At 40.3% G+C, this 21361-nt stretch overlaps 2 protein-coding genes and 1 pseudogene across 4 annotated transcripts; 2 read left to right on the top strand and 1 right to left on the bottom strand.

Annotated features, from left to right (window-relative positions):
- The window catches only part of LOC125022296, a 47772-nt pseudogene extending 37966 nt beyond the window's left edge, over positions 1-9806 (top strand).
- Positions 9807-12197: 2391 nt separating this feature from the next.
- Positions 12198-17104, top strand: LOC125022166 (potassium voltage-gated channel subfamily A member 7-like). Of its 3 annotated transcripts, none has more exons than XM_047608551.1 (3): positions 12198-12496; positions 12766-13525; positions 15917-17104. In XM_047608551.1, the coding sequence occupies exons 2-3, from the start codon at positions 12848-12850 to the stop codon at positions 16808-16810; spliced, it is 1572 nt and encodes a 523-aa protein (XP_047464507.1). In that variant the 5' UTR covers positions 12198-12496; positions 12766-12847; the 3' UTR covers positions 16811-17104. The 3 variants fall into 3 exon arrangements, with proteins under 3 accessions (XP_047464507.1, XP_047464506.1, XP_047464508.1); XM_047608550.1 differs by having other exon boundaries at positions 12199-12496; positions 12762-13525; XM_047608552.1 differs by lacking the exon at positions 12198-12496 and having other exon boundaries at positions 12744-13525.
- A 1353-nt stretch (positions 17105-18457) lies between these two features.
- On the bottom strand, positions 18458-20549 carry fgf21 (fibroblast growth factor 21). The gene is made up of 4 exons (XM_047608553.1): positions 19785-20549; positions 19567-19644; positions 19359-19462; positions 18458-19265 (listed from the first exon to the last, which is right to left on the bottom strand). The coding sequence occupies exons 1-4, from the start codon at positions 19930-19932 to the stop codon at positions 18975-18977; spliced, it is 621 nt and encodes a 206-aa protein (XP_047464509.1). The 5' UTR covers positions 19933-20549; the 3' UTR covers positions 18458-18974.
- Positions 20550-21361: the final 812 nt, after the last annotated feature.

Raw genomic sequence — 21361 nt, 5'->3', positions numbered from 1 at the left:
ACACGATCACACACATCCCTTCAGCTTGATCTGTCTGTTTTACTTCATCATCATATGCTTTTATAATCATTTTATTTACTCATTGTTTTTCTTTTTATTTAGAACCATGACCAATCTCTTGGTTAATTTTGAAAAACATGTGGCAGTCGTTACAATTTAATATTTTTCTCAATAATTAAAAAAACATTTTTATTATTTTTATTCTTATGTCTATGTCTTGTTCATATATGTTTTTCTCATGACTAAATAATTTCCCTGCGGAGATCAATGAAGTGATCTTGAATTAGGCCCATTATTGCTTCTCATTTTGTAACTTAGCCTACCTTCTTCCGATCACCATCCTCACATGTTAATAGATCTGAATAGACGCTAAAACCTGAGCAAAAAAATAAAAGATTTTAAAAATGTCACATTCACATATGCAATAAACATGCAATAGTAGTTGAACAATGGAGAATATGCTGCGCACATACATATGTAAATACGCAGATATATTTTTAATCCTAAAAAAACGCACAGACTCAGCAGAGTTATTGTCTTTACTTCAGCTGTTCCAGTTGTAAGTGTACAAACGTATGACAGTACCATGAGCTGTCTGTCTCGTGTTATTTCAAGCCAGTGTTGTCTGCCTTTTTGATGTTCTAGCTGCCATTTTTTAACTGTTTTGGTTTTGTAACTTATATATGTTCTTCATTTTGTACTGGTAACGTGTATTTCATTGTAAGGAATGTTTTTTCTGCACACTGAACATTTGTCAAAGACATGTGATGCTAACTGTCCTGAACATCTTTAATCAACAAAACTGTAGTAGGACTGGAATCAAGAAAAGAGAAGTGCATCTAAGTCAAGTATTTTTTGTAAGTTTAAAGGGAGAATATTTCCATGCTTCTTCAGAGACAGGTCTTGAGAACCCATTTTGTCTAAAAATCAGCGTGCTTCCAGATAACTCTGAGAACTTAAATATGCAGTATTAATAGTAAAGCTAAGACATCACTTGAATGTTTGTCTTCAGCTGGAGTTGTAGAGCGTCATCTAGAACAGGTCGTTTGTTTGAAGTCCATTGCACATATTTTCAGACCAAAGTTGCTAAGTAGTGGTGGTCATTCTCCGTGTCGCTTAATTTCACCATAATGATGTCAGAAAATTCCAGTAATTGAGTGTTGTCTGAAAATATCTGAAAACGCATGCGGAGAATTATTTCTCTAGTGAATTCAACCATTTTTGATATATAATGTCGAGCTGTACAGTTAAAGGTAGGGAAAACTCTGGGATAGTGCGTTTTTAAAGTGATTTAACCTGTAGAGAAACCTTTTATGAGTGCATGATGACATACATGGATTGACCTGGTTTAAATTCTCAAAGCTAATCTTAGTCCACTTGAGCAAACCTAAATGTTGGTCTGATTTTGATCTCTATGTTTTCAAAGGCTCGTTATATCTTTTAAGCGCACATGCATACTGTATAATCATAAAATGACTCCACAGTGTGGACGTTGCAGTTTGCAGATACATTGACTTACACTGCTGTGTCACTTTATTTGGAATGTGCATTTTCTGTTATTGTGAAAGGAAATGTCCACCTTTTTATCTGCAGGGGAATGTTTTTCAATGCTAGAATTGACAATGGGTGAGAGGAGCAACACGATCTCCACTTTAATTGGAACAGTTATCGTGTAGAAGTTTGTTTAGTGTCTCAAATTGATTGAAATTGAAGATTTATCTGAAGAGTTAAAAAAAAAAAAAAAACAAGAGTCTTATGTTGTGGCCATTGCAAATTAGCTGGCACACTCTGGAGGAAACATTGTTTAATTAAACAAAACAGGCATTTGTTCTAAGTGCCTCTATGAGGCCCCAGTAGGCTCTGATGTCAATTTAGGATGCAAACTAGCTAGATTTAACTAGCCAAACCTTTGAAGCAATGCTTAATAGGTCAGTGGTTATTATTGAATATGTACATATCTGTATCTACACATGTGAAGACATTAAAGTCATATAAAGTCAACGCTACTATGTACAGTATACTTTGTGAATGTGGGGGAGACCGTTTCTTAAGCACAGTTCTTACTGATCTTACATGTAAGGCGTCAGTGTGTTTGGTTATACCCTACAAACTGCTCGGTGAAATGCCACAAAAACTTAAACTACTATCTACATACATGAAATAATAGTTTCTTTTTTATCATTATTTGTTTATCATTTTACTGCACCATTTTCACGTAATATGGATATGTCTAAATGAATATTGTTACTGATTCTTTTGTAGTCAAAGCTTAAAGTTGCAGTGCAGAACTTATAACCAATAATAATAATTAATTACTCTAATAATTAGAGTAATTCCAACATGTCATATGACATCAGAGGCGTTCCACTGTCTCTCAGTCTCTTCTGTTCTTTCACTGCTCTCATACGGTGAGTCATCGCGAACCACAACAATGGTAATCTGTTGACGTTGCCCTTGATCATTTTATTTTAAACCGTAATCCTCCCAGAGAATGCAGAGTTCCTTTTTCATTTGACACATTAGACACGTCTCTCAGAAGCTTCCCTAGGCTGGTTGCTCACAGAACCCAAGTTACATTAGTAACTCCCGTTTCTCTTCCACGGGTCTCCATGCTCCTACTTGTTGTAGGTTACTCTGTCTACTAAAGAGACAGATTTACCTGGCTCAGATTAGGCAAATTGCTGTTGTGTAAATGAATTTAATGACAATGAAAAGTTCTGCACTATAGCTTTAAAAGAAAGCGTTAAAGAAAGTGTTCTTGGTTCTGTGATGTTTGGTTTTGCAATGAGTACAAAATAGTTGGAATGGACGGTATTTGATTGAACATAAATGTAAACATAAACATAAATGGTCTTTGATACCAGTTATTTGTGCCTTTTACTCCTGATCATAAGTTAACTTAGTCTCCTGTATCATTCATGGAAATTGTCAAACTAATATACAAATGTAACTAATGCAGCAAAATGCATATGTCAAAAAAGGTCAAGAAACTGGGCTGTTCCTTTAATTGGCAAGGAAGGAACCGGATTTATTAATAAAGTACAATGCTGTTTGAATAACTGGACTTCTAGAGGAACTTATGGAGCCGGCCCAAGCCTGAAATGACAGTAGGACAATTTGAACAATTGTGATCCATTTGTTGTAATCCTGTCTCCTCAGTGGTGACGGTGACCTTCGTTCCAGGATGGGGGTCATATTCCATTCTCTGCCTTGTTTTATTTCAGCTGCCCACTTATAAGTCTTGTCTTGTGAGACACTTATATATATGTCCTTGGGGACCGCCTTGGTTGATAAGCCCTTGACTGCAGAGAAGCTGATGTTGTCCATTTCTTCAAACAGCGCTGACTTTTCAGTTAGCCAAAACAGAAAGTGCACAGCTCTTAATTTCAGACTTCCTGCACAATCACTCAAAGAGAACTGTGCATGTAGCGAGAGCCGTATAACTCAGCTTATCAGTCGCCTTTCATTCTTTTAAACTAACTAACACACTCTGGCAGTGTGCTATTAAATGGTTTTGTGCAGCCATTAATCAAATCTATACATCTGAAACTGGGAAAACATGTCAGGCATGGTATTGCCTTCCTGCTTGCATTTAATGCTTTAAAACTTTAAATCTAGATTAATGTGCATTTTGGTGTTAATTATATTCTCAAAATAACAGGTGGTGACTTGTTAAATCTAAATCTAAATGCCGACAATTTATTGTACAGCTGGTACTGTGAGGTATGACCTGTGTCTTGCTAACAGTTTTTTCTTTCTTCTGGAGAAAGCCACACCTATTCAGTGGATAGTGACAGAAGAGGCCAGAGAAACGAAGAGCTCACAGGAAGAGCTGCGATAAATGATAATGTTTGTATTCCAGGTTAATGTTTGCTGGTTAGACTTGTTGGAACTGTTTAATCTCCCAGTAAATAATGAGTCATCATCATGACACAAGAACTGTTAGCCGTAAACACGTGGAAAAACTAAAAATGCACAGCGTACTGTTGTTCACCATGTCTCGAATTAGCGCCTGTGTTTGCCTGATGTGAAGCTTCCCAAGGTGTGTGTGAACCCTCCTGAAACAGTGTTTGGAAGTAATTCCGTCACTTCACTCGCATTTATGAAAGTCACGACTTCCGTGAGCAGCACTGAGTATGTTTGTATCTGTCCATGTCTCCAAATGTATGTCATGAGCTGTGCATCATTCAAATGAACATGTTTCCACGCACACATGCACATACACAGAACCAGTAATAATCTCCCTGTCAACTAATCTTTTTCACTTTGAAATATTCTGTACATGAATCACTCCTGTGAAAATATTTTTTTGAGGGTTAGGACAGTGGAGATCATGGTGCTGGTCAGTTGGCTGGCAGCTTCTTTCATTCACTTTGTTTTTTTTCTTCTACTGTCAGCCACACGTTTTAATGTCACGGTTTCTTTCTGTCTGTGCATATTTATATGAGCTAGACTGTTTTCTTGTACCAGTTTAAATTTGTGCACTTCATTTTGACACAGTTAGCCTGCAGTTTACAGGTAATGGTAATCCCTGATTATTTCCCTATTGTAAATACTTTTAGTAACATTATAAAACTGTGTTGTTGCAATTGACTAATCCAGAAGATTTGTTGAGCACTTTTATAGACATAGATACAAGTGCTTATACATAATGTTTGACAAATTATGTTTATTCAGTGAACGCAACATTAATGGCTTTCTGTTCTTGTCTTCACAGTGTTAAGTTTCTAGCATTCGCCTTCTCTCTAATGAGGAGTCAGTAACCGGTAAACACAAATTTGCGGCGGGAGCCACGTAAGCGGCACGTGTGACACGGATGGACAGTTTAAAGGAGATCTTTGGGGTGACAAGAGAGACCAGAGGTTAATCATGATTTCAAAAATCACATGGTCTGCTCCTCACATTTTTACCAAAGCAGCCTCTCAGAACTCCGAGCACACTTTTTGACAACTGTCTGACTTTTTTTCCCCCCCTCCTTTATTTTTCTCCTTTTTTTTACACTTTGGGAGAGAAACGGACTCCTGATAACACATTCCAGATGACATCTCTTTGACAACATTGTAATCGCCGTCTTGTGTGACGACCAACTCAGTACCTTCTGTAGTGCTGGACAACTGAGCAACTTCACGAGTTTTTGGGAGACGCTCGTCTTCAACTGGACTGAACGAACAATGTAGCATCTCTGCTAACATATTGTAGCATTTGTTGGCTGGGAAATCACTTGACTTAATCCATCAACAGTTCAAAGAGAGAGGAATTTATGCATTCAAGGGTTTTTTCCTAGATGTCATCCCCCCCCTTGGGTTCCACTGAAGAAAAAAATACAGAGGGTACGTGAGAGATAAAGAATAGGTCTTACTCACTGAAATACATTCCAAAAAAAAAAAAGTGCACAAATACTAGCCACTCATTCAAGTTTAGCACTTGTATAGTATATTTGCCACTGAACTTATGTCTTCCATTCACTTCTATCAAACTGAAACACTGTCCTCCTCACAAGTACCGAAACAAAGCACTAGCTATGGAGTCGAACAAATGAAGCACATGTAGCATCAGCTCAAACACAGATGGTGTAAATCTCCAGAAGCTGTCACCGTAACAAAATGGTGGAATAAGACTTATGTTTATCTCTCATGCTGCTCGCCCAAAATTCCACGTGGGATACCAAAGGTCCTGTAGCATGCACTTGCTGAACGACCTTGTGTAATGTATTATAGAATAGGACGAGTATTCCATTCAAGGTGAGGCTTGTGCTCACCGTCATACTGCCCGTCGTCTCTGTTTGGCACAAAGTTATTCCTCTGAAGAAACAGAACAAAACAAACAAACAAAAAAAAAAACAGTCTTTTAACTGCCACTGACATCCTATACTTATATGCACATTAAAAAATATTACAATGTAGTTTTCCCACATGCCTGACCCAACGCTCGGTCATGAGGAGCAAAAAGACTGACTCGAAGAGGCAAAACAAGTCCTAGAACCTCATCGACACAGGGCCTAAATTACAGCAAAAGTGATTCCCCCCACAAGGGCTGTTTTTAGGTCCCGCAAAACTGTCCATTAGCTGGGAATTTTAAAAGGGTCCAATGAGATAAATATCCCCCCTGAACACAAATGCCGACACTGCCAATTAGGCGCAAGACTACCCAGATGCATACAGCCCCATTTCTCTCTTGTCGCTCTTGCTGCCAACTACTGCTTCGCTGGCAAGTCGATGTCAAGGAAAAGTTGGCGCCTTTAGCACAAAGGGGGTAAGCGAGAAGAAATGGACCAAGAGTACAGCAAGGGAGGAAGTGTATAAAGAGAACAAATATATATTTTGATAAACAAATGTACAACACTCCATGACTCTGGAGGAGGTTTATGAGTAGAAAAGATCCAGAATGATGAAAAAAAAAAAAAAAAAAAATCAGATGCAAATGTGAATCGAGTATATGGCATCATGGAAAAAAAGTTAAAGTATTGATAAAAGGTGGAGAACGAATATTCTGTCGTGGGGGTGTGCAAAAGATGTTTTCCCCATGAGCACTGGGAAAATGCTTCTTTCTTTTTCTTTTTTTTTGAAAGACAATGAGCAATGACAGACTCTTGCCTATAAAGACGTGAGGACAACAAAGGATGGACGCTGAGATAAACAACTGAAAAAAAAAAAGATAATGCATTTTTGTAACTTTGTTTACCAGCATGACTACTTTGCATGACTGTCTTTTCTGCAAGCCCTTAGTTGAATACAAGGGTGCTAGAGATACAAAAAAAAAGTATATATAAAATGAATTAAAAAAATGTTATATGCAATTAATGTTTAAAAAAAAAGATTATAATGAAAGAGAAGAGCTATATTTTGTTTTCAAAAGTAAAAAAAAAAATGTGAATATGTATGTTTGCAAAGTACACCCTGAACTATGTTTCGTTTGATGAAATCTCTCTGCTACTACTGCCCTACATTCTTCATTCCAGTGTTTGTGACCTCTGCCATAGTTTTATTTTCTAACGTATTGAGCAGTATTTTTTCTAACTCTTCAGTCTGCAGCGATCGTTCAAGACTTTGCCTATAGCATCTGCGCAGAGGACGTTTGTCGTTAATCACAAAGTCCGCGTTTTCCTCCTCGAATCATTTGCACAACTTCCGTAGCAGCAGCAGCAGCAGCAGCAGTTCGAAAACAACGGCTCTCCATACTACAACTCTGACAGCTTGATTAGTAGTCATAGTTTGCTTTTTTTCTTTGGCAATAATACATGAGTTGTCACATGATTGTAGCAGGTCAAACGGAGAACCTCGAGTCCTTCAAGTATCTTCAGGGCCTCGGTGTTACAGAGATTCGTGAAGGCCCTTGGATGGCCCATGGCAGGATTTTGCTCGGATCGGCAGTTCTGTTCCACACTCTTACGTAGAAAAATGCGAGTGCGAGCGTGGGTTATCCAATACGAGAGATACTATGTCGGCAAACAGTCGAGAGAGATTTCAGGTTTGCATGGAACCAACTGCCATTCCAAAGTTTGTGTGTGGTTTTAAGGACTCAGGTGTGTTGATGGCGTGCGTGGATGTAGGTGTTTTTTGATATTTTCTTTCTAACATAATAAATTCTAGTATATAGACAACGATAATGTGAACACCTCACAGTGATGTGTAAAAAACAGCATGCATTATGACTTGATAATCTCTCCAGGGGGGGAAACAGAGTCTTGACATATCCCCTTAGCCTCCTGTCATTGTTCGTCATGAATCCAGTCCTGATAACTTTAAACACTGTGCCGTGTTGTAGAGCAGAAACGTCTTCCTCCGAGAGGCAACTGAAAACTACTCACACTCACAGTGTCAGCATGAGTGTGTAGAGGTAGCTCGTCTTCGTATCTGGTTTTCTTTAGGTGGTCAGGTCTTTGCGTCCGTCATTTACCATGGAGTTACCGTCATCCGGCTGGCTAGTTGGCAGCTCATCACAGCACACAAACACAGTCATGTGAGCACCAATCAAAGAGACCCAGAGCTTCCAAAATGATGTCAGAAAGCGAGTAGTAGAGGATGAGGAATACCAAGTGTCCACCAAGGGGAGATTGATGATAATCTAATAATATGAAGTCAAAAGTATCTCAGTGCTGAGTGCTCTTCATGCACCTCATCCTTGGCTCGGAGTTCCAGGTGAGTTTCAGGCCCTGCTGGTCCAGGGCTCAGCTCAGGCAGCTGAATGGTCCTCTCTCCATTCCTAGTACATTGCTGTTGTAGGCTCACCAGAATACGAGACTCAATGGTTGTGATGTAGACTACACAGACTATCCAAGGAATCTGAGAGAGTCTACGCTGGTTTTACAGGGTCAAGAATTTTTTGTCTGTTTGCAAAAAAAAAAAAAAAAAATGGTCTGTGGGATTTTGTTTTCGGTCCCGTTATCTTTTTAAAACTCACGGTTTCAGTTGCCATTTTGGAAGGTACTTAAGCTACGCGGCTTTGATGGTTACAGCGATGTTTACGGATATTCCAGAAGTCAGGCAATGGTGCGCACACTTGCAAAATTGCTGTGCTCCACTCAGCTGTTGTCTGTGTTTCTATGGCCAAGTAGTGTCCCTCGTTTTATTTTTTATTCTTATTTTTCCACCGTCGCCATTTCTTCATTCTCTCACATTGTGACTGCTCTGCCAAATGCCAGGCTGAAAAAAAGATGTCTTTCCTTTTCCAAATGCATAATACTGCCATTTGATTTATAGACACGTTGAAGAGAATGAGTTACAATGTTGAGAGTGCTAAGTCTGTTTTATTTTCTGAGGTTTTCAATCTGTTATAAAATGTTATAGGTTTCATGTTAAAAAAAAACACACACACACACTCAACCAAAAGAACATAAATGCTTTACATGGTAAGTAGGTGCCACTGTTAACTCCTCTGCAGGTGTTTCATGTGGTCCTTGGATGACACATCCTTGATAGCATCCTGTTTACTTTCTTTACATGCCTCTTTTTGTTTAATGTGTTCCTTTATTTTTATTCGATTTTTACTGAGGACACTGTATGCAATCTGCACCACGAATGCCACTGATCGACACTTACTGTATGCTCCCTGAGACGCAGACGTTCTGTCATCAGTTCAGATGATTGCAAACGCATATGTAGAGGCTTTATGGCTGTCCATAGAGTGACTTAGCAATCACACTAATCTAGAAAAAAACATTAAAGGGGAAAAAAAAGGAAATTATTTTACAAATTGATGAATCCAGAGTTGTTTTAGAGGAGATGTTATCACACCGAAATGATTTTTCTAATAGATTTAATATGTTATTTTAATCAGAACTAACCACTAACTAACCAATAGACGCGCGTCGTATACTACATGCTAGCATCATGCATCCACGTAGGCATTCCAAAGATAAAGGTCATTTTACGTGCTATCAAATTGTATAAAACAGACTTAAGTGCTAGTCCATTGTACTGCGGTCTAGGAGAGTGAATGGGGGGAAGAGGTGGTCACTTGAGTATCTGGTTGTCACTTATGCCGAATTTTATTTTTGAAATGTCGGGAACACAAAGAACAACTCATCAAGAACTGTATAAAGTATATTTCAATGGAATGTTCATGATCTATCTTTTTATATTTTGAAGAAAAAATAGAAACATATCAATAAAGTGTAATAATTGAACATATTTCTACTAATGAGACTTAAAATGTATGAATGTCAATGCAATCTAATGTGAACCAATCTCCATAGCAGCTTGAATGATTAACTGATTAACAGTCATGAGATGCTTTTTCAGAGACATTAAAATTGCTTAAAAATCATTGAAATCAACTTAAAATAAATGAAGATTAACGTCGGTTAAGTGTGTGTCAGTTTATTTTGGAATATCTGATGAAACGCGGGCAAACGCTGACAGAATATACTGCGACGTTCTGTACTGACACTGTCACGGTTAAGACTCTTCATCGGGCCGTCAGGAACAGCACACCACAATACACTGACTGATTTAATCTGACTTGAAGCAACGGAAAATCCAAAGTCTTCCAACAAACTAAAAGATGACAAATTTCTCACCGAAACTTCATGGAAATGGTTTATTTCATTGCCAGCATTTCCAATAAGTTTCTATTTCAGTGACAGAGATCATTACCTTAAGATTTCATTACCTTACCTCTAAATAAATATCAGGAGGTGTAATATATGTGTAATATGTGTAATTTCTTACTATATATTGTAGGTGAGTTATGAACTCGAATCCACCAGTCAGCAGTCTCACCTCTGTTTTTTTAATAACATGCCTCAGACAAACTGCAATTTAAGGCAAGGGAAGACGTCGCAAAATCAGAAACTCAAGCGAGTTAACATATTGATTTGAGCGAGGTAGTTGAAGCTTAGTGGAACAAAAGCCAACCACACAGTGTTCTGAAAATTCTTGCATCCCTGATGAAGGCACAGAGGGTATTACACGGACCACATGCTAAGAAACACTAGTGTGGTCTGATGAGTCATCTGTTTTCTACTTATGGTTACCCGCTGCCTGTCTCAAGCTGCGTTGCCCATATTGTGGTGGTACATGTAGCTGTCTCATGGGACATGTAATGATCCGCTCAGCAAAGAGTTGAAAGTCGCTTTACTAAACCAGGTGCACTTTATGTATTATTCTTTTATCAAAGTTTGTGGTGCATAAGTAATTTTGTATATATATTCATATATACATATATATATATATGTGTGTGTATATATATATATATATATATATATATATATATATATATATATATATATATATATATATATATATATTTGAAATGATTTTGTTCTCACATGCTGTATATTCTTGAGCGTATTGCTTTATAAACACTTTTACTCAAAGTCTCATCATACCCATATCAAGTGATGTCAGTTGATTGCATGACATGTGCTCAGACGGGAATGCAATGCACCAGCCTGGGGAGCAGGGAATTTTATTCTACTGAGGAAATGTCGGCTCAGGCCTGTTTCAGGTTTTTCCTCCTTGTGTCAAAGCATCACCCCCCTCTGGTGGTAACACACAATAGTGTCTGCCTTAGCAGATTTACATTAATGTTAGAAGAAGGTACCGTGCAGTGTGACGTGACCACGTGATCATTTTTAATATTTAAAATGTTGCAGGAGAAGCATCTTATTTCCTTTCTTCAAGGACAAATGTTGACAAATGCCGCGGGCAACTGGAGCAGAAGACGGTGGCATCACTAAATTCCTTATCACTGTGGTGTACAAACCACAAAAAATCCACATCGACAAAATAAGGGATATTCTTTTTATGTCGGCCTTTTCCCTGCACCACAGATTGTTTTTGCAGCTATCTAAATTAACTATTAGACCTGAAATGTAGGCCTCAGAGGTTTCGATGCAGTGGCTTTTCGTCCTGATGAAGCCTGTGGGGTGACACACAGCGATTGTGTAGGGATCAGCCGCAGACTGGGAGATTATGATGATCCGGAGGTGGAGGTGACGGGGAGGCAGAAAGGGGATAAATTTCCTTTGAAGTCAGGGTATCATCATCCTTGCACGAAGACTGAAAATGTGACAAAGATAAATAAAACTTGGCCGTGCTGTGAAAGGGAGCCAATTCCAGCACCTTTCCTCTAATTTGGACGTGAATGCGCTTACCGTAAATGAAATCTGAGAGCTAACAGATTACGTAACTGTAACTTTATAATGGTTGATTACAAAAAAACACTAAGGTCTAAATGCCATATTTCTCTCACGAGGTGGCACATGTGTAGCCACGTGCTTTATATTTAAACCTGGTGTAGACACACAAAAGGGAAATAAGCTGTTCCACACGTATAGGAGCTCTGTAAACACACTCTTGTCTTAATGAACTTCATGGATTTCTAATCGATTTGATCTTGATAATATGATTTTGAAAACTGAAAAACTTAAAAGAAACAGGAATACACAATAACTATGTACCTCAAATCATGCCAGCAGAAACTATAGTAACACAATTTTTTAAATGGGGTTCAGGAATGGAAACTATTTTCTGCTTATCTTGAAAAAATAGGTGAGGTCTGTTAAATTCAGTAAATTTCAGGGCAACGAGGGACCTCCGTCAGTCATTGCACCATGCTTGTTAGAGAGGGTTGCACCATGCAGCACTGGCCAGAGGTGACATTTGATCGGAAGGTTGAAGGTTGTCATGCTCCATAGCTAAAATGGAGGGAAAGGACAGGGAGGGGTTGCATGGGTGTAGCGGAGATCGAATTTCAACAGGACAGCATTCCCAAAAAAATTTCAAGACAGACAACGCGAGGCAGGCGAGGCACACGGCAACACCGTGGATGTTGCCTGAGCAAACAACTGGAACCAGGTCAGAGAGTTAAGCTGGACGCTGTGGACCCTCTGTGTGACCGACCTAAGGTGGACAGCCTAGCAAGGACTTCGTGTACATGACAGACAAACATGACGTCAGAGAGAAGAACAGACAACCTGATGAGCCACAGGAGAGGAACAATGTGATTTTTCATCCCGCCACATTATTCTTTCTGAGGAGCTTTCTTAAACTTAGTGAGTAACTTCTTTCAACTGAAGAAAACTGGGTGCATTGCATGTTGTTTTCCCCCTTAGTTCATGAATAAAATGCAACCGTTAAGTAACTTTTAAAAGAAGCCATTTGGGTAAACGAGAACATTTAAATGGGAGGAAATCTGTCATGGCACATATTTGCTAAACTGCTACCGTATCATCCCTTCAGATATTTGCCTCTATTGCCATCTGTAATGCTAATCAACAGAAAACCAAACCACTGATGGAACTATCACTCTGGTTTCAGACAGGGTTTGCTTTTAAGTCCAGGTGTTCCACCAAATCTCTGGAGAGCTGGTTTGCAGCGTTCCCTGACTGGGGATACAAACAGGGATGGAAAGTGAGGAAACACAGACCAACGAAGGTGGAGTCAGTAGCAAAGAGAGCGACGGAGAGAAAGATAAACATCTGAAGAACCAGCTCAACAGTGAGGAGAAAGGAGAGAAGGAGATTCAAGGGAATGAGAAAGAGAAGAAGAAAGACAGGCGGCGTTCAGGGTCTCTGTGGAGGAGTGGATGGGCCTTGAGTGAAAGACTGGCCATTAATGTCTCAGGGATGCGTTATGAGACTCAGCTTCGCACCTTAGCTCAGTTCCCTGACTCCATGCTCGGAGACCCGAGGCGCAGGTCACGATACTTCGACCCCCTTCGAAACGAGCTGTTCCTGGACCGCAATCGGGCCTGCTTTGATGCCATTCTGTACTTTTACCAGTCAGGCGGGAGGCTCCGGAGGCCTGCCAACATACCCCTGGACATCTTCATGGATGAGCTGGTTTTCTATGAGCTCGGAGAGGACGTCATGAATCGCTTCAAGGAGGACGAAGGTTTTCCAAAAGAGGAAGTGAGGCCCCTGCCAACCGGCGAGGTCCAGAGGAAAGTGTGGATGCTGTTCGAGCACCCCGAGTCGTCATCGGGTGCACGCATCATAGCCATCATCAGCGTGATGGTAATTGTGGTGTCCATCCTCATCTTCTGCCTGGAGACGCTGCCCGACCTCAGGCATGACAAAGAGGTTGGAAATGTAATGTTCTGCACTATTTGTGTGGCAGATATAGAGGTGTCAAAGCTAGAGAAGTTCTTCTGTTTAGTTAACTTGAGGACAGTTGTGGAGAGGGAAATTTAGTGACAGGAAAAACTGCAGATCCATGATAGGTTGAAGGGTTGACTGGTAGGTCGAGGGTCAAAAGTAACAGGTTAGAAATAACAAAACAGTTATTTTATTGTCACTTGCTTAAACAAAGACATCATTAACAAACTATTAACAAACCTTGAGTCAAACCAGCAGCATATGAGCTCTTGAATGGAATGTGTGTTACTGTTGGAGCCATGGGAAGCAGGTGTTTAGGTAAACACACGCTTGGTGAGTACTACAGAGTGTTAGGAGGAAAAACACTGACGCACTATTGGCCAATATGTCTGGAAGCAGACCAGAGAGAGAGAGAGGCCGCATGAAGCCTTGGGGTGATTATTTTAGTCGGCTGTTAAATCTGATACACTCGGATTCAGGAAGTGCTAGAGGGTACAGGGAGTAACGGGTGGGGCTTGGAATACAAATAATAGAAAAGAAAGACAGAGTGAGGAGACAGTGAGGTCTGTTGATGAAAGGTCAGAAGTGACCACACACTTAGGTAAAGGTGAGCCAAAGCCTTCCGGTGGCTTAGAACCGGACACTAAAAGGTCTCGCAGGATGAGTAGCATACATCGGGTCATGTTAACACATTCCTCCAGGATTGCAGAGCTGGGCCAAGCTGCCTTTGCACCAGGGAGCTGCCAGGAAACTACTGTAACTTACTCCTGTTCATGACAGCGGTAGACCCACTGAACTGCTCTTGCAATGTCAGCCTCATTGGCCAGGGAGATGGGAATAGAAGGTGGAGATGGATGAGCAGCAGTGCACAGAGACACTCATGTTTCTCTTCGAAGATCTCACAGGGTTATATTTAGTCTTAGGAGAGCCCTTGGAGCAAATCAGCACATGGATGTCTACCTTTAGTAATAAACACTGTCACTGACCTGCTACTGAATGTCCTAAGGAATACCCTAGATTTATTTAAATTACCTTGAAACTTTATATACTGCACACAACCCGTTGCAGCACGCCGAACTGATCGCTTTACATCCGTGCCATCCGTTTTAATGCGTTAAACTGGATGTTAAGCGTGATAAGATGTTTTAAATAGCCACCGCCCAATGCTCAAATCTTACTGACACGGAAGATGGAACGACAGGTGGACTGAAAAAGGGTTGGTATTGCAAAATTGAAAACCACAGATGTCTTTTATGATGCTGCCAAAAGCGAGAACCAATGGCATGCGAGAAAACCTGCTGACATTGAGTTTAGTAGTTTATTAGGATACCATAACAAAACTGCACCTCTGTTGCATTCTCTACAACCTTTAGGTCTAGACCAATCAGACGACTGTCTTCCACCGTCTGGTGGCGCCACCGTTAATGCAAGGCAAGGAAAGTCTGACTCGTGTCAGCACTATGGAGTTGCACTGAGTAGTTGGACTAAAGGCATCAGGCTTAGTTACCTGTTAGTGACAAATGAAATGTAGAAAGATTTATCTTAATAACAATATATTAGCATCAAATAATAGCTAATTCTTCCATAGCCATTCCTACTAAACACATGGCTGCTGGACAGCGTAACAGGCCTACATAGAGCAACTAACACACAATTATTCTGTTGACAACCAATATCAGCTTCTCTTAACCAGCTAACACAGTGCTAACTTAGCTGTTACTGACTGTTAACTGAAACCTACCTACTTTCTGTTGTCACACCAGTTCTTGAGAGCCACATCTTAGTGTTTTTTACACCCGGGGAATCTATGTAATATATCTGAGCGCAGGCAGAGTCAGTTTTCGTGAAATAACAGCTTGTGTACTTGGCAATTTGTACTTCCCTGGATATGTCTATAGACTAATCACATTTACATGAATTGTAAAGCAGTTATTTGCTTTCTTGTTGAGATGAAAAGTCATACAGCACACTCATGCCTGTACACTGAGTAAATATACAGCTGGAGCCTCACTCATCTTAGCTTAGCACAACTGTAATTGTTCTATATTTCAGCCACCTCCCTCACTTGCCAAGTTTTTCTTTTAAAGGAGGAATGTTTTGAGATTTTAGCTTGTGTCTGTGTCCTTGGGTCTTCAGTCACAAATATGAACTTCCAGAAGAACTGGCATACATATATATATTTTTTTAACCTGGATGGTTACTGGTGTAGAAGTTAGGTGTTTGTAGGCTTGATGGCTTAACAGCTTGATGAGCTTTGGAAGTGCTGGTAAGTGGATTTTGTTACCTTTGACAGAGCTAGGCTTGCTGTTTTCATGTGTATTTTCTGCTAAAGATGCTGCTATTCTTTCACATATTTTTCCTGTCTGTTCATTTCAGGAGTACCACTTGCCGACGAAGAATGCATCTGAGAACAGGCCTTCTTCTCCAAGTGTTTTCCAGGACCCCTTCTTCATTGTGGAGACCATGTGTATATGTTGGTTCTCTTTTGAGCTCATCATGCGCCTCTCTTGCTGCCCCAGCAAGATGCACTTCTTCAAAGATGTCATGAACATCATTGATTTCAGCGCCATCCTCCCTTACTTTGTCACTCTGGGAACAGAGCTGGCCAAGGACAACGATGCCTCACCCGCCACATCCTTGGCTATCATCAGAGTCATCAGGCTGGTGAGGGTCTTCAGGATCTTCAAGCTCTCTCGGCACTCGAAGGGCCTCCAGATCCTTGGCCAGACGCTGAGGGCAAGCATGCGTGAGCTTGGCCTGCTTATCTTCTTCCTGTTTATTGGCGTCATCCTCTTCTCCAGTGCTGTCTACTTTGCTGAAGCTGACCACAACAAAACGGTCTTTGTCAGTATACCGCATGGCTTCTGGTGGGCGGTTGTCACTATGACCACAGTGGGCTACGGTGACATGTACCCCGCAACAGTGTGGGGCAAGATGGTGGGCTCCATGTGCGCCATCGCTGGTGTTCTTACAATATCGCTGCCTGTGCCTGTCATAGTGTCCAACTTCAGTTACTTCTACCACCGGGAGAATGAATGTGAGAGTCAGTCTGAGTACACTCATGTCCAGACAACTCTGTGGGAGGACGAGGAGCCTGAGGATGAGGAAACAGAAGAACGGGACCAGGATCTAGAGGGTGACTACTATGCCGTTGAAGGCATATGCAGCCCACTAAATGGGACTTTGCTCGGTGGACTGTGTTCAGGACAAAGCATAGAGTACAGAGGAGGGAATATGTATCTGAGGGAGCCGCTTGTTACTCAAGTTTAAGGAGGGTCGGTGTGTCTTTCATCACCAAGGTAGGAAATGAATGAGAAAAACACATGGATTCAAGTACAGGTTTTGAGGTCCTGAAGAGAACTAGAAAACCAGCAATTAGCAATTTGTGTGATACAACCAATCTAACATACCTCCTGACAATCTTATTTTGTTTATTTATAGGTATTTATTGCAGTGAAAGCCAGTCAAGTGTCACTGAAATGCAACTTTTGTATACCACACTCTCATCAAAACAGCATTTTTACATTCTCAGGGTCATGAAATAAATATATGAGCTATTATTTATTAAAGCTGTCAGCTCGTGTTTGAGGTAGAAATTACTTTGTGAATGTCTGCACATTGAAACTATGATGTCTTAGCAATGTCACTTTGTGCCTTAAAGTTTGAAGTGGAAGTCAATGTAGATGTCACGTCTCATCAGAATTCAGCCAGCGGAGCCGTCATGGCGGACAGCCCGAGATCTCATGTAGACTAACCCCACATTCTCAGCCTTCTTCTGTAAGCAGTGTATAAAGTTCACAGATTTGCTTTGGCTTATGTTACCTGAAACGTCTGACGTGACCTTTATCGTGTCACCTGTAGGAGCTGTAGGATGGCTAATGCAAGTATTTAAGTAGTGTTAAAGAGGATATATCTATCTGCTTAATTATGCTCTCTGTGTTTTTAATAAAGATTCCATTTTATTAATTTTCTTAAAAAAAAAAAAGCAACAGTGTCATCTTTCTTGGGTGTGGTAAAGATTTATAGCGATGCCATAAAACAAATATTTACCTTATATAGCAGTTTTATTTTTGGATATGAATGAATCAAAGAAACACGATACTCACATGCATACATTCTTAGTTTAATGCACCTCTAAGCCGCACTGTGCCAGATGGAGCCTGTGTTTCACTTTTGTAAGGCTGCGATCAGCCCTTTCAGCAGCTACTAATCTCTTACAAGCAGTTCTTTCCAAACGCTCTCAGTTTCACAGGAAGACATGAGACTTTCCACGACAGTGATCACCCACGGAAGGTATGATTAAAATGAAACATCGGTCTGTATATGTGCTTCAGGTGTTGGTTTAACCAGCAGTGAAAGGACAATAAATTGAAATAAACAATTATTTTCGGTGGGATACGTATGCATGTATGGGATCTTATGTCTGGAACACAGAAAGGTGACCCAGTCTAACTTGAGATGTTTTGTTGCTGTAGCAACACATACCTTCGATTGTACATGGATTAGAATATGTATGAGAGCAATGTTCAAGGCAGAAATATCTACAGCTCACTGCAACTTAATGATTTACAACATTAAAAATTAGTCGAGTATGATTTAAGTTTCATTTTCACAGAAACAGAAACAAGGAAATTTTAAGTGTGAAAACTGCAAATACTGTTGGGCACAAGTCAACACAAGTTCAAAGGTTTCTTTAGGGTTCAATATATGCAAACCTTATGCCTTTAGGCTGCTAACAGACTGCACATAGCTGTAGTAACTGAATAAACCAGCTCAGTCCAAAGGCAAAACTAGTTTTATTTGTCTCCAACGCCCACCCACAGGAAATGTGGCTAAGCCCTACTTTGTGTCATTTTCCATTCGTCCACTAGAGGGTACTGGTTCTATCACAACAATGAGCACATTTCTTTACTCATGTGCAGGAACTCTGTGATCACTGGCCAAAGTATGTTCGTCTTATTTGGTAAATGCATCCTCTCTGGTATGCCTACTTGCTCCATAACACAGGGGACAAGTAGCGCTGCGTAGCATTGACTCAGACAAACAAATGGGATATTTATACCATATTTATTTTCATTGAGAATTTTTCTGCAGTAAGATAAATACACACTTGAGCTGTGTAAAGCTTATTGGACTTTCCAGGAACAGCTGGTTTAGAGAAACTCCAAAAGCCTCACGTATCAGAATCAACATTTCTCTCTCACACGACAGGAGGAGGAAACTATTAACCATAAAGTCTCCCAAACCTTGATGAAAAGTATTCTGTCTTTAAATAACTTAGAAATACACAGTGGACATAATAAATAAATAACTTATAGTGAGGACAACAACAACAACAACAACAACAACAACAAAAATATCCCAAGCTACTTTTCTCCTGACAAAATCAAGTCAACAGGTTCATCCTAAATAAATGTGTTTGAGATCAGCGTCTTTACTTGTCCACTGAAAACTGAGGACTGACCATGGAGTTTAGACCCATTCCAAGAAGGTCATCGGAGTCCATGTTGAAATATCTCGTATTCCCTGATGGTTCTTCAGACCCAGTGTCGGCTGTTAGAGTATTCCTAAGGGTCAGAAATCGAGTGAAAGGGGTTGCGCGTCGATCTGGGGAAAGCTTCGACGCCAGAGACACAGGAAATCCATAGTGTGGGGAAAGGAAGCGGGTGTATCCATCGGCCAGCAACAGTTCCCTGAAGCAGCAGTGAGCCTCTGTGTAGTGACTCTGAAACACATAGCAGCAAGTGTAAGCAAGTGTTAATACTTGAGTATCATGGGACAGCGCGGGTATTAAAGAAGATGTTCTTTTATGACTCACCTGTCCTCTCAGACGGCCTGTGCTGTCCATGCAGAGGAACAGGGATGAGCTCTGCCCCTTGATGACTGTGTGTCCTGATCTGACTGATTTCAGCTGCAGCAAACCTGTAAACAAAGAAACAGAAACCGATTAAATCAAATGGCCTCATGTCGCCCAGTGGATTCTGTTGAACCGTGCAAACCCAAAGAGTTGTCCTCCTAATACTCACTGTAAGGACTCTGAGCATCACTGCCTGTCACTCTCCCATCCAGACTTATCTGCAGATACATCCCACGTCTGTGGTTATCTTCAAAGAGACACAGAAGAATTAAAAAAAAAAAAAAAAAAAAAAATATTTTTAAGAACAATGTACGAATTTCCACATGTACATTGAAATTTTTGAGAGTTTTGCAAAATATTAATAAAATAAATTCAAATAAAAAATACCTGTGTAGAGATGCGCTTCTCTGACTTGACTATCAAAGGATAAAATGGGGTTGGAGTCAGTGAGATAAAACGATAGAGAGAAAGGAAGCGTGATGATCAGGAGAAAAGAGGACAGGTAAGAAGAACGGGTACTTTGAAACAAAAACATTTGGAAGACAGATTAAGGAAGCCCCAAAAGCAGGCAGATAAGCAATAAATACAAATAAATAGCTTCTAAAAAAAATAAATAATAAATAGAAAATATACAGCTCTGTGCAAGAGAGATCTAATCGGGAGGAAGTTTTGTGCTCTTATAAAGGAGTTAGGGGAAGGAGGTCCTGAGAGTAAGAGTGTGAGTCAGACATTTCTACATGTTTGAACTGTGATTAAACGGCTCTGTTCTCTCACTATGTATGGGCTTCTTGCTGTTGTTTACTGCAAGAGTGGCTCTTCAAGTTGGGTCTTTGGACGCCCACGAGGTCAGGTGGGTTAAAAAACCTCTGAGGCAATAGCAAGCCATAAAAACATGTATATTTTAATTATCCACTGAGGTCATCGCTGTAAAATTGCTTAACGACGTCTGAATACCTGATTAGTTAGCAGATTAAGCACTGCCCACTTTACCTATTTTGTTTTATTTGGGATGTTTTAGCACAATGCTCATTGTGACGACAAAATGACAGCCACGAGTGATTGTTCTGTAAGCACTTACTGTAACACCGCGCACTTTCTCAGGCAGACCACCACTTTAAAAATATACACATTTCACCATTGCCGGAAGATAACACGAACGCTCCTCTCTGCGTCATCTGACGAATAAAATAAAGCAAACAGTTACGAGTGGAAGCCTTGGAAGTGACGAGCACTGTTTTGAGTTTCCCAGTGTTTATCTTATTTTAATGTGCGTGAGTGGGTGAAACAGATTTATTAGCAGAGGAAATGTTTACAGGACCGCAGCTGTGACCAAGGCACTGTGTCTGCTCTACTAGACTGTAAACCCTGATACCAGGAATGTTTCACTTCCGATTGCATCACCTGTTTTATTAGAGTGTGATGAAAGGATGGGTTATCCATCTATATATCTATTCAGATTGACTGACATAAGCCCAGAAAAACATTGATTCATGTCTTCATTGTTCCTGTTTAAAGTTCTAATAGCACCTTGTTAGTGAACAGAAACTACTCCACGCTGCGTGCCAGAAATATGCACAAGACACCGTCGTACACAAGTCTGATTAAAGTTTACGGTTTAGTTACTGTATCATGCCCATAAAGCATCGATTTAAATAAATCTTTGGCCAGAATGCACTGGGGATTCCTCTCCCTGCGTTGGCTCATCTCCAGTGTTCAATTCACCTCAACTGAGTATGTTGTGATCAGAAGAGTACAACTGTGTCAGTCTATTGGCTGGAATATATTGACATTAAGGACATTAAGGGGGTTTAGTTCCCAACAGGGAGAGTGGAATAATTATTCACGTCTATTACGTACAGTATCAGTGAAATAAATGCACCATATACAGTATACATAGCAAAAATAAGGCTATTCTGTGTCTCTAAGCTCTATGCTACGTCTTCGTTAAATCATATCCCTGCACT

Source organism: Mugil cephalus, chromosome 16 (assembly GCF_022458985.1).
Source record: "Mugil cephalus isolate CIBA_MC_2020 chromosome 16, CIBA_Mcephalus_1.1, whole genome shotgun sequence".
In the NCBI taxonomy this organism is placed as follows: Eukaryota; Metazoa; Chordata; class Actinopteri; order Mugiliformes; family Mugilidae; genus Mugil; species Mugil cephalus.
The sequence above is the reverse complement of the archived record's forward strand: the minus strand, read 5'-3'. Positions and strand labels throughout refer to the sequence as shown.

Coding starts and splice junctions, on each gene's coding strand:
- fgf21 (XM_047608553.1), bottom strand. CDS start 19,932: ATGTTTTTGTTTCAAAGTACCCGTTCTTCTTACCTGTCCTCTTTTCTC. Junction 19,645..19,784: donor AGAAGCGCATCTCTACACAG/GTATTTTTTATT, acceptor GTCTCTTTGAAG/ATAACCACAGACGTGGGATG. Junction 19,463..19,566: donor TGATGCTCAGAGTCCTTACA/GTGAGTATTAGG, acceptor CTTTGTTTACAG/GTTTGCTGCAGCTGAAATCA.
- LOC125022166 (XM_047608551.1), top strand. CDS start 12,848: ATGGAAAGTGAGGAAACACAGACCAACGAAGGTGGAGTCAGTAGCAAA. Junction 13,526..15,916: donor ACCTCAGGCATGACAAAGAG/GTTGGAAATGTA, acceptor TGTTCATTTCAG/GAGTACCACTTGCCGACGAA.